At 45.9% G+C, this 12628-nt stretch overlaps 5 protein-coding genes across 5 annotated transcripts in view; 3 read left to right on the top strand and 2 right to left on the bottom strand.

The window, feature by feature from the left end:
* Positions 1-4321: 4321 nt before the first annotated feature.
* MYCFIDRAFT_82313 (glycoside hydrolase family 115 protein) lies at positions 4322-7359 on the bottom strand (the record flags this gene model as incomplete). The annotated part of the gene is made up of 4 exons (XM_007932746.1): positions 4322-6276; positions 6327-6606; positions 6660-6870; positions 6926-7359. The coding sequence occupies 4 exons, from the start codon at positions 7357-7359 to the stop codon at positions 4322-4324; spliced, it is 2880 nt and encodes a 959-aa protein (XP_007930937.1).
* Positions 7360-8232: 873 nt separating this feature from the next.
* Positions 8233-8877, top strand: MYCFIDRAFT_199758 (uncharacterized protein; the record flags this gene model as incomplete). The annotated part of the gene is made up of 1 exon (XM_007932745.1): positions 8233-8877. The coding sequence occupies one exon, from the start codon at positions 8233-8235 to the stop codon at positions 8875-8877; it is 645 nt and encodes a 214-aa protein (XP_007930936.1).
* Positions 8878-9550: 673 nt separating this feature from the next.
* Positions 9551-9793, bottom strand: MYCFIDRAFT_102770 (uncharacterized protein; the record flags this gene model as incomplete). The annotated part of the gene is made up of 1 exon (XM_007932744.1): positions 9551-9793. A coding segment is annotated over one exon (243 nt), but the record flags the coding sequence as incomplete, so codon positions are not given.
* Positions 9794-10465: 672 nt separating this feature from the next.
* On the top strand, positions 10466-10852 carry MYCFIDRAFT_121888 (uncharacterized protein; the record flags this gene model as incomplete). The annotated part of the gene is made up of 1 exon (XM_007932743.1): positions 10466-10852. A coding segment is annotated over one exon (387 nt), but the record flags the coding sequence as incomplete, so codon positions are not given.
* A 1334-nt stretch (positions 10853-12186) lies between these two features.
* MYCFIDRAFT_199755 (uncharacterized protein) overlaps positions 12187-12628 on the top strand; it is a gene marked incomplete at both ends in the record, with an annotated part of 1978 nt that continues 1536 nt past the window's right edge. Inside the window, one exon of the mRNA XM_007932742.1 lies at positions 12187-12226. Within this exon, the coding sequence (XP_007930933.1) occupies positions 12187-12226 (40 nt within the window). The remainder of the gene's footprint in view (positions 12227-12628) is intronic.

Here is a 12628-nt window from a genome sequence, read left to right as displayed (position 1 = left end):
AGAGCACGCCCGGAGAGTGCAATGCTTGAGATTCGTCGCTCTTCCATTCTGCTGCTCATTCTCCTCTGGATGATCTCGAAGGGTGACCGCCCGTAGTGCTTTCGGTATATCCTTGAGGCCACAACGATGCCGATGACATGAGAACAGGCGGAGGAAAAGCCGTCGCGAACACATGGCTGCCGATAGCATGCCAAGTTTGCTTAGTTGCCGTCCACTGTCTTTGCATACTAGTGTTTATGTGGCTCGAAGAGCCACAAGTAAAGGCCGAAGAGCTATAAGTAAAGGCTAAGGCGACGAGCGGGGTAGGGTAAGCTAGATTACTATTAGAAACGCTTACAGTAAGATAGTCTAAAATATCTAAAGTAACTACTTCCGGAATACGCCTATAGTAATTACTATCCGGAATACCTATAGCGAGTACTATTCGAAATATCTATAGTACATAGTTCTTTCTAAGTAGGAACGCTTATAGTAAGTACTATCTATAAGGCGTATAGTAAGTCTAATCTAAAACGCCTAAAGTAATTTTAATCTAAAATACTTATAGGAATTCTAATTTAGAATACTTATAATACTAAGTACTATTTAGAACGCGTATAGTAACTCTAATCGGGAGCACTAATAGTTAGTACTACTATCTATAACGCTTATACTAAGTTTTATTTAGAACACGCTATATAGTAATTCTAATCCGAAACGTATATACTAAGTCCTATCCGGAACGCGTATAGTAAGTACTATCCGGAACGCGTATAGTAAGTACTATCCGGAACGCGTATAGAAAGTCTAATTCGGAACGCTAATAGTAAGTACTATTAAGAACGCTTATAGTAAGTAGTACTATCTAAAATACCTATAGTAAGTACTATTTAGAATACTTATAGCAAGTTATATCCGAAACGGTTATAGTAAATACTACTAAAAACGTTTATAGCGAGTACCCTATATAACGCCTACTACGAGTACCCTATAAAATGCCTATAGCGAGTACTCTATAGAATATCTATAGCGAGTAGTACTATCCGGAACGCGTAGGATAAGCCTGATTTTAAACGCTTAGTATAGTTAGTTCTATATAGACCGGAACGTTTCGAACTGTTTATAGTAAGTACCTTATATAACGCCTACTACGAGTACCTTATAAAACGCCTATAGTAAGCACTCTATAGAATATCTATAGCGAGTAGTACTATCCGGAACGCGTAGGATAAGCCTTATTTTAAACGCTTAGTATAGTTAGTCCTATATAAACCGGAACGCGTATACTAAGTCTAATCCAAAACGCTTATAGAAAATCTTATCCGGAATATATAAAGTAAGTCTAAGTCTAATCTAAAACTAAATACTTATATTAACTACTACGAACTATTTATAGCGAGTACCCTGTATAGCGCCTACTACGAGTACCCTATAAAACGCCTATAGCGAGTACTCTATAGAATATCTATAGCGTACTACTATCTAAAATACCTATAGTAAGTACTATTTAGAGTACTTATAGCAAGTTATATCCGAAACGCTTATAGTAAATACTACTAAAAACGGTTATAGCGAGTAGTAGTATTCGAAACGCTTATAGCGGTTACTATCCGAGATATCTATAGCGAGTAGTACTATCCGGAACGCTTTACAACGCGCTATATAGCAATTCTAATCCGAAATGCTTATACTAAGTCCTATCTAAAACGCGTATAGTTAGTACTATCCGGAACGCGTATAGTAAGTCTAATTTAGAACGCTAATAGTAAGTACTATTAAGAACGCTTAGGCTTATAGCAAGTAGTACTATCTAAAATACCTATAGTAAGTACTATTTAGAATACTTATAGCAAGTTGTATCCGAAACGCTTATAGTAGATACTACTAAAAATGCTTATAGCGAGTAGCAATATTTGAAACGCTTATAGCGGTAACTATCCGAGATATCTATAGCAAATAGTACTATCCAGAACGCTTATAGTAAGTCTAATCTAAAACGCTTATAGAAAGTCTTATCTTAAATATATAAAGTAAGTCTAAGTGTAATCCGGAACTAAATACTTATATTAAGTACTATCCGGATTCCGGAAGGCTTATAGCGAGTAGTACTATCCGGAACGCTTATAGTAAATACTATCTAAAGTGCCTATAGTAAATAGTATTCGAACTGTTTATAGCGAGTACCCTATAAAACGCCTATAGCGAGTACTCTATAGAATATCTATAGCGTACTGCTATCTACAACGCCTATACTAAGTTTTATTTAGAACGCGCTATATAGTAATTCTAATCTAAAACGCTTATAGAAACTCTTATCCGGAATATATAAAGTAAGTCTAAGTCTAATCCGAAACTAAATGCTTTTATTAAGTACTATCCGGAAGGCTTATAGCGAGTAGTACTATCCGGAACGCTTATAGTAAATACTATCTAAAACGCCTATAGTTAAATAGTATTCGCACTATTTATAGCAAGTACCTTATATAACGCCTCCTACGAGTACCCTATTAAACGCCTATAGCGAGTACCCTATAGAATATCTATAGCGAGTAGTACTATCTAGAACGCTTATAGTAAATACTATCGAAAACGCCTATATTCGAACTACCTATAGCGAGTAACCTATATAACCTCTACTACGAGTATCTTATAAAACGCCTATAGTAAGCACTCTATAGAATATCTATAGCGAGTAGTACTATCCGGAACGTATAGGACCCTATAAAACGCCTATAGCGTACTACTATTTATAGCCTATACTAATTTTTATTTAGAACGCGCTATATAGTAATTCTAATCCGAAACGCTTGTACTAAGTCTTATCCGAAACGCGTATAGTAAGTCTAATTCGGAACGCTAATAGTAAGTACTATTAAGAACGCTTATAGCAAGTATGTACTAAGTCTTATCCGGAACGCGTATAGTAAGTCTAACTCGGAACGCTAATAGTAAGTACTATTAAGAACGCTTATAGCAAGTAGTACTATCTAGAATACTAATAGTAAGCACTATTTAGAATACTTACAGCAAGTTATATCCGAAACGCTTATAGTAAATACTACTAAAAACGCTTATAGCGAGTAGCAATATTTGAAACGCTTATAGCGGTAACTATCCGAGGTATCTATAGCAAATAGTACTATCCGGAACGCTTATAGTAAACACTATCTAAAACGCCTATATTCGAACTACTTATAGCGAGTACCCTATATAACGCCTACTACGAGTACCTTATAAAACGCCTATAGCGAGTACTCTATAGAATACCTATAGCGAGCAGTACTACCCGGAACGCGTAGGATAAGCCTTATTTTAAACGCTTAGTATAGTTAGTCCTATATAAACCGGAACGTATATAGCAAGTCTTATCCGAAACTAAATACCTATATTAAGTACTATCCGGAAGGCTTATAGCGAGTAGTACTATCCGGAACGCTTATAGTAAATACTATCTAAAACGCCTATAGTAAATAGTATTCGAACTACCTATAGCGAGTACCCTATATAACGCCTACTACGAGTATCCTATAGGACGCCTATAGCGAGTACTCTATAGAATATCTATAATACTAAGAATAAGTCTAATTTAGAACGCTTATAATACTAAGTACTATTCGGAACGTACATAGTAAGTCTAATCCGGAGCGCTAATAGTTAGTACTACTATCTATAACGCTTATACTAAGTTTGCACGCCCGGATTTGATAGTAATGGCCGCGGCGCCTAGAAGTTATAATATTGTGAGGCCCGCCGTCCGCGTCTGCGACGCGGACTAGGGACTAGTTTTGAATATAGCAATATCCCCCGCAAACTTCCAAATCTTGACAGTCACCATCTCCCAACACTCCTCCGGATCAAAATCTTCGGGCGTGGACTCTTCGTCTATTTCATTTTCTGATGGGAGACGGTTGTTTACGAGCCAGAAGAGGAAAATTGAGAAAATTAGGGGGTCGCTGGTTGGGAGATGGAGGGTGTTGGAGGGGGTTATGGAGTTTGCAAAGTAAGGGGAGAGGCGGAGTAAGAGGAGTTTGGAGAGGGTGCCGCAGGGGGTTGGGGAGGAGGAGAGGTAGATTGATACTGAGTCGAAATGGGGGGTTTGGAAGTTTGAGATGAGGGAGCGGACGGTTTGGACTGGGAGGGGTTTTGGGACGGGGGGTTGCGGGTTTGAGGGGCGACTAAGGGTGCTGGTGTTGGTGCACATTGTTGTGGGTGAAGTACTCGGTTTTGATGGTGGTGGTGATTGGTATGGCTGACTAGGAAAGAGTATAAGTATTGCTGGATGGTTTGCTTGTGCTTTTTGAAGCGCACGTGAATAGTCATTGCTTTATGAAACTCCAGGTCTTCACTGTTGTGCTAGAAAAAGACTGGCCAGCGGCCCAAGATAGCTTTCGCCTACTCCGCCCAGATCCAAAACCAATTTCTCAAGCAGCATATTGCTATGGCGTAATCTGAACCTCAAATCGTGCCGGCCTGGCGTAAGGACTTCTCCCGAGATGATATGTCGGTTGACCCAAACATTATCTCCTGCAGCTTCAAACCATCCATCAGCAGCCGGCCAGCCTTCATCTTTGGACTTTTGTATCGCTTCAGCACTAACGGAGTACAGATCGTGGGTCGCGACTGGTCCATCATCGACTTGTAAATCATACTGCAGAGTCTCGTCAGGCGAGAGGATCAAAGTCGTGCCGAAGTAAATGATCAAGGTCGCTTCCTTCACGACAGTGAAGTTGTAGAAGGTGTAAGTCAGGAAGGGTAGGTCATCGCCTTGAATGTGTGTTGAAGTATCGAGACTGATGGAACCAGTCGGGAGTCTTCCAGTGTCGAGCAGAACGCGATATGGCGGATGTATTTGCGACGCGGTAGCTGGTATCGAGACGTAACCATCCGCCTCAATAAAGCCTGGTGTGATGGTTTTAGGCACTTTTCGGGCGGTGATGGGTAGGTGAAGCTGCTCAAAGTCTCCTTCCTTCGACTTGACATCGATCAAGATCTCCTCTTCGAACGTGTCAGGTACCAGATCCCAATCAACGTTGATCTCGATTCTCACATCATCATCGTCAGGTCCAAGCATACCGTCGCCGTTCGAAAACTTCAGCCACTCCTTTGGTGTCGTCACATACCAATGTATAGTTCGCGGTCCACGCGTATAGATCTCGAACCACCTGTTCTTGGTAGAGTATCGACTCAGCGCCTGAAATGTGACACCAGGAACAAGATCTCTTCTGCTCGGATGAGTGCGGTCAGACTCCTCATTACACCGACCAGGTCTCACACCCTCATGCCCTTCTACAGCAACTCCCATATTCCCGGCAATTGGGTTCGAATGCTGTCGTTTCTGAACATAGCATAGCCCATCGATCATATCCCGAGACGGCGCATGCCAGGTGTCCTCATACCCGTAGTGTGGCTGACGAAGCATGTGATTCCATTTTCCATTCAACAAGGAATGATACTCTTCCGATAAGTCAAAATCTTGTTCGAAGAGATCGAGGATCTCTTGTGCGAGGCGATTCGCGGAGTTGCGTCTCTGTCGGGCGTAGAGGCGGTTCTTGCTGCGCAGAATTTGAATTTTGTAATAGATCCAGGTTGCCTTGACTGGGTGCAGGATGAGCTGGAAACAAGTTGCTTTCTCCGCCTCGTCCGCTTGCTCATAGATAGTCGAGGCTTGTTGCAGGAGGTCGCTGAGTCTGTCGAGTAAGATTTCCGATTCCCGATAGTTCAGTATCGAGAAAGTGGTGGGCTCGATGAGCTCGTGTTTCCTGATTGAGGCTATCCGGTCATAGCCACAGAGCACTTCAGCAGCGCTTTGAGCAATTTTAGTGTTGAGGTTCTGTGTCGCCCATTCGTCATGGAACGACTTGACATCTATGTTTCTTACTGCTTCGCAATTCCAAGCTACAGCAATGGCGAAAGAGAGCGGACACTCAACTGGCTTCAGATCTCCAACGTTGAAGACCCAGATCTGTCTGGCTTGGCGATGGTAGGCCTGCATGAGTTGATGCTTGATTTTGCCCAGCGAATTGCTGTTGATCCACTTATACGATCTCGGCCACCCAACATATTCAAGATGATAGTATATGCCTGCACCATCTCGTCGTTTCCTTTCAGCTACCGATGGCAGTCTTCGTATCGTACCGAAATTGTCGTCTCCAAAAAGTAGGGTGACATGGTCAGGAACTTCCAACTTACCACTTTCGTACATAGTCTGAACTTCTTTGTAGCAGGCCAGAACCTGTGGGACTGCATCTTCCGCACCGTGTTCCTCCTTGAAAAGTTGCCGCTGCGTTTGAATCACATCTCGAACGACAGCAGCAGGATCTTCGCCTGCCATTTTTTGTCGTACTCACCTCGCATGCCTAGAGTGAAGTAGGACTCTTTTCCCGCTGCTCTTTGAACTCCTTCTCGGAAGAAGTCAGTGATACGATCTTTGTTTGTCAGCCAATTCCAGCTACCATCTGGGTTCTCGGCGAACCATTCGTTGGATAGTCGTTGCATTGGTTCATGGTGAGATGTCGAAATGACTATGCCAAGCTCGTCCGCCAATGCCTGGTTTCTCGAATCGTCGGTGAAGAATGATGCACCTGGATTGGGGTAGCCGGGCCACATTGCGGGCCAGAGGAAGTTGGCCTGTTCGAATCAGTACATGCAGGCTTGTTGGAATTGATGAAGGGACGGTGTACCTTCAGTCTGAGGATAAGCTCAAATACTTTCTCGTAGAACTGAGAATTGTACTTTCCAAACTTCTCCAACACCCAACCCGTGAGAACAGGAGCCTCGTCGTTCAAGAATATGCCTCTGTATTTGATGCTTGGCTCTCCATGGCACGTAGATTTGTCAATTGCATATATCGCCGAGTGCTGCTTAGGCGGCACGTCTGCCCACCAATACCAACTGCAATTGATCAGCATGCTCTTACGCGTGGGTTGCAATGACAATTGAGACACACGGTGATACGCCAATCTGCTCAGATAGGGTGTAGGCTCCATAGATCGTTCCACGCTTGTCGCTTCCAACAATGACAAGGGCTTTTGCGATGCCCTCAAAAGGCTTGGCAACGACGCTGGTACAGAATGACTCCCATCTCCCGGATATGCTTTCGACATCAAGCTTGCCCTTGCTAACCATATCTTGGACCAGATGACTGGACTCGAGGCAGCCGATGATGATAGCTGTGTCGACTTCTAATTTTGGCAAATCGGTATCTGCTTCCACGACCGTCTGCTTTAGGCGTTTTGTCAGAACACGTCCAAAGTCGAGTGCCAGATTGTGCACGGCAGATTTTATTCCTAACGGCTCATGACTGCTGATAATGAGGGGAGCATTGTTAAGCTCAACGCTGCTGTAGCCAGGGCCAAACTGCACAAAAATATCCTCGAACATCCTGAGAGATAACAGATACCAAGCCCCAGCCCCGTCGGGGGAGGTTGATGCAGGCAATATTGTTCTGGCGTCCGAGGTTATGAATGCCAAATTGGACTCCTGGAGAGTTCGTCACAAACGGGGTTCGCGTGCTTCAATGGTCGGCCACGGATGAGTGATACTGCTGTCTGTTGCTCTCGTGGAAAGCTTACAATGTCCGGATGTCCAGAAGGGCAGCAGGAGAACATCAAAGTAGCTCGCAGTCTAGGTGGACCATATGCCGAAGCTCCAATGAGATCAAACATGCTTGATTCTGAGTAGCGGGGTCAATAGGCTAATGAGACCTGGCATATAGGCAGTTTTTCTTGCAAGCCGTCGAACACATGCTGCTTGAAGGCGATCTGGAGATTGTCGGGTTGCTTACTGAGACCCAAATTCGTTTACAGTATCGGATCCATTAGCAAATGGGCTTGCACAGCAATGATGCTACCATTTGTCAGAATTTCGCAACATTGAAGGCCGCTCCGAGGAAGTCAGCGATGATTTGTGAAGAACGAGAAAGTGAGTGCCTTTCGCTAATCGCGTCCGAAAGTTTCTGTCGACTGCTTAGGTGACATGACGGAGATGCATAGAGCTCGATCTTGCCAAGTGAAACTGTCATCAGGAAGGGCCGATTTCTCATTCCCAATCAAGGTGTGTAGTGAGTTCCTGGAAGTGAAGATGATGCTTCACATGCTTCGGTCTTTACCGTTTTCGCATGTGATGCTCGGCAGCCATGACCTTGCGTTGGTCAGTGCGCGCGACCATGAAATTTCCAAAGGTTCTGACTTTCCAAGGTTCTTTCCACCTGCAGTCCTCTCGCGGGCAATGGCTAGCCCCGTCAACCACAATATCATGCCTGCCCAACCCGGCAACCTCGTCCAGGGTGGTGCACTGTCGACGAGCGGATCTTTTGCTACATCAGCGCGAAACACCCGATACCGCGTCACATTCTTCGACTTACCAGCAGAGTTGCGCAACCAGATCTATGATGAGATCGCTGAGCACGATGCACCGAAACAAGTGCTGAAAGCGTACTACCAGAAATACCGGGCACCGCCAGCCACATTCGCGGAGGTATGCCAGCAGACTCGACAAGAATACCTGCCAAGACTTCATCGAGACCTTGACCTGTGGCTTTTCGATAGCTACGTCAAACCAGACTCCACGATGCGTTGGCTCGATATTTTCGGTCGCTCACGAGTCCCCCTCACACGAAAGATCTGCATCTGGTACGATCCGTTCTGCTGTAAGATCGTGCTCCACGGAAACAAGTCAGAGAAGCAGGTGACCGTCCGATACCTTGATTGGTATGGAGACCCGATCGAAAATTCCGAGGCCGTAGATGCTGCTGCCGAAGCATTTGTGCAAAGTCACTTGCAACCATGCGGAAGTGACCCATACCTGACACTGGAAGGTCTGAAGAAAGTCATCGACTTTGTGCGCATTCGGATGGCTAACACGAAAGATGAACGAGAGAGTGGTCTCCAAAGAAGATAGCCGTGGAGATGGCGTCGGTCTGCGATGAGGGCGTGCTGGAGATCAGGTATCAGAGACAGGGAGGCGATGGAGCACAGGAGTGATGGGTCGAAAGGAGACTTGCTACGATGGAACATTGAGAGCAGGTTTACGGAAGAGCGTCAGCAAATGTCTTGTTTCGAAGAATCTTTGTACTCACCAATCACTCCCGCGCATCCAGACGTCACAGCGTTCGAGCAGTCTCATAATTACCATGCCGCAAAGTCTCTGTGCCTGTCTCCGATGTTGACTTCAGCATGTATGGTAATGCCGATTGCAAATCAAGAATCAGTGAGGTATATTTCAAGCAAAGCTTTCCGCTCCAACATTTACGCATTCCTCTTTCAGTTCGACTGGGTAACGCCATTCCATGCACCTGTACATATCGAAGCGCAAATTTTCGAACGCCGTCCCTCGTAATGCGCTTTTTAATTGCTGGTCAAGCCCGCCCATTGCCCAGCTCATATACACTGTTCCAATTCTATCATCGCAGTTCCTTCAATCGGCCAGTCTCACTACCGCTTCTTCTTCTGTCCCTTTCTGCTTTCTGTAAACTCATCAGCACCTACGCAAGACCGATGGTCCAATTCAAAAACTTACCCGCCGCGCTCTTCTTCTTCTTCGGTGCTCCCTTGCCTCTACTCTTCGCGATTTGCAGGTGCTCTAATCGGTCCTCCTCGAAGTCATCGTACATCTCAATCTTTCTCAATGGATATAGAGTCTTGAGATCCTTGAATGTGGCTACTCGTCGTGGATAGTATGCGGCGAACGAAGGTCCTCGTAATCGTTGCCGCAGAACTTTGTTTCCGAGTCGCAAGTTCTGAGGGTTGAAGGTGGTGTTGAATATTCGGCATTGCGCCCGTAGCAGGTCTAGTACTCGCGCTCGTGGAACTGTCATGATTGTTGCATGTGATAGACATTCACTGAAGTATTCACGAGATCGAGTCCAATGTCATCGGCGCCGGAAGTGCCAAGAAAAGGGTCCGAGCGTCGCAGCTTGAAGAAGGCGTTCTGCCAGCTTCAATTTCTTCTGACCACACACACACACACACACACACACACACACAAACACAAAACAGCTGCTCATCTCCTCACTGTCGCTAGGTGCTACTACAAATTCATACCCCACAGCATCATACAGTGTACACAGTGCCGAGGAGAGCTGCACCGCTATGAGCAAGAGACATTACAACGGCGGCAGTGCTCCGCCAGTGAAGCGCCAGCGCAACGACTACTCATACTCGAGGCGCGACCATTACGACGATCACAGAGGCAGAAGCGACCCATACGATGATGTACGGGACACCAGGCGCGAACCACCGAGCTATGGCGTCAAGGACTCGTACGCGAAGCAGGAATCACCGCCTCATGTAAGTTTGCACGGAAGACTTGATTCTGCTTCTCGATGATTGTCACGCTCGCCAGAGTCATGTCCGCTGTGTAGTGAGTGCATCTTCAAATGGGCGTACTAACAATGCTGTAGGACCTGTACCTCCCGAAGCCTCTGCCGCCGCGTCCTGAGCTCCCCGCTGCCTGGGCTGAAGCACCCTTCCGCCACAAATCTACTACAACCAACTCTTCACAAATGACATATGACCGACTCGAATTTCTAGGAGATGCCAATATCGAGAAGTTTGCCACGGACCTGATCTTCGAAAAGTATCCGCAGCTTCAAGTCGGCGAGATGAGCCAGCTTCGCGAGCAGCTCGTCAAGAACGAGACGCTCGCGCAATATAGCAAAGAGTATGGTCTCGAGAAGAAGATTAAGGCCAACGACAAGAAGAGCATGCAAAAGGACAGTCATGGGAAAGGCAACAAGGGCTGGACCAAGGTCATTGCTGATGTCTTCGAGGCATACATCGCAGCAATCATTTTATCAAACGAAAATAAGCGGACTGGTGAGGACATTGCTGAGGCTTGGTTGAGAGAGCTGTGGACGCCACGCATCGAGACGCTCATGCAGTCCAACAAAGTGTACGCCTCACGAATGCAGACCTCTGCTGCTCCAAAGTCTTCTTCTTCGCCTGCAAATGAGGCAGGTGCCATGCCACCGTACGACGAGAACGCGAAGGCCATACTGCAGCAGCGAATTCAGCGTTCAGCACAGCATGTCAAGTTGGATTATAAGAACACTGAGATGGTCGAGCTGAAGGGTAATAAACTGGGCCAGAATGAATGGACGCAAGAACTTTATGTGGTCGCGCCAAATTATGGTTACGAGAGAGAGTATCTCGCTACTGGCAAGGGTCGCAATAAAACCGAGGCTGGCAATTGGGCTGCAGGTGCAGCAATGGTTCATAAGAAGGAGCTTATCGATGACCTGGAACGTCGCGTGAAGGCAGATGTAGAGGAGCACAGGCGCAAGAGGGAAGAACAAGCTGCTATGAAGGGTGAAGCATCCGCCGACACTGATCCAACCGTGGTGTCGGCCAACCAGAATGGGAAGCGACTTTAGGCTGGGACAGGTGCTGGGCCTCTGAAGGAGGACTGCCCATCTGGAACGGATGTATTTGAGACAAGCGACACTTCGGACTGGGCTTTGGTCGCTAATTAACTTGACTCTGGCTTCTACCTCTCCACGGCAAGACGCGAACGAAGGCTTTGATATCCTTCAAACGAATGAAGTGGCTCTGGCAATTGCGAGCGTCTAGCGCATACCACCTTTTACCTTTTCTTGCAATCTGGTTGGACCCCATCTTCCATGACCTCTCCCTTACCTAGCTACAACCATCGATGCTGCGATTTCCCGGTCTGGCATTCATTCAACTTCGATTAACGCCGTCTCGCTAGGTCTCCCTGGCAACTGTTGGTTCAGTACGTGTCCTGCGTCTCTCTCTCTCGACATTTCTCCAGATACTCCATGATCTGGCGCAGACCCGTCGTCTCACAGGCCATTGGGATTCCAAAAGGCATCTTACTATACTGATGCGCATATCTTGCCAACTACAAGGTTGCTCCATTGTCTCTGATTCAGCCAAGAACTCACTAACGCTTCACATCACCTTATTCCCAAAACTCTCGAAGCAATATTATCAGACATGAAAACAGAAGCCAACTTTCCAAAGATTCAAGAAGTAACATATAAAGCTAGTGTCCGTAAATCAAAATCTAGCCTCAGGACATCCCACTTCCACGTACGGTAATGCACGCGAGTCATGCAGACCTGTGACTCCACTAATATATACGTCCAAGAACTTCAATATTCCGCCCGAGGGCAATGAACGAGTGACATTCGCTCTTTCATGTCCTTCGGGCATCTGGTCAATTTGAATTGAAACAGAGAAGATCAGCATGCTCCCTGCACTAAGGATGACATATGTTAACAAGGAGAGTAATGATTTTTTTTTTTGCGATTCGTTGTTAAATTGAAGTTGAGGAAATTATAGAATCTGTTGTCTACAATGTGCTGAGTGGAGATTCGTGGTGCTGAAAACGAGTCCTTTTGAATTGATAGCTGCTGTTGCCTTTTCAATTTCGTTTTGAGACTTTCTTCTTTTGTCGTTGATGAGTTCTGAGCGTTCCGAAGGTGGAGCAGTATTCGAAAGCCTCATCTATGCACTTGGGTCGGCAAGTGACCGTCCCTATGTATCATGCTGAACGGGTTGAAGCCGTTATACATGCAATGGAGAACTCTGGGGCCATTCCACCAGATTTTTAGATCATATTTCTGTGCCTCGGTGTGGGTATGGGAAGTTCGTTCCAAACAGGCCTCGTCCAGTCCGATACTGGCTTC

This window comes from Pseudocercospora fijiensis, assembly GCF_000340215.1.
Source record: "Pseudocercospora fijiensis CIRAD86 unplaced genomic scaffold MYCFIscaffold_9, whole genome shotgun sequence".
In the NCBI taxonomy this organism is placed as follows: Eukaryota; Fungi; Ascomycota; class Dothideomycetes; order Mycosphaerellales; family Mycosphaerellaceae; genus Pseudocercospora; species Pseudocercospora fijiensis.
The sequence above is the reverse complement of the archived record's forward strand: the minus strand, read 5'-3'. Positions and strand labels throughout refer to the sequence as shown.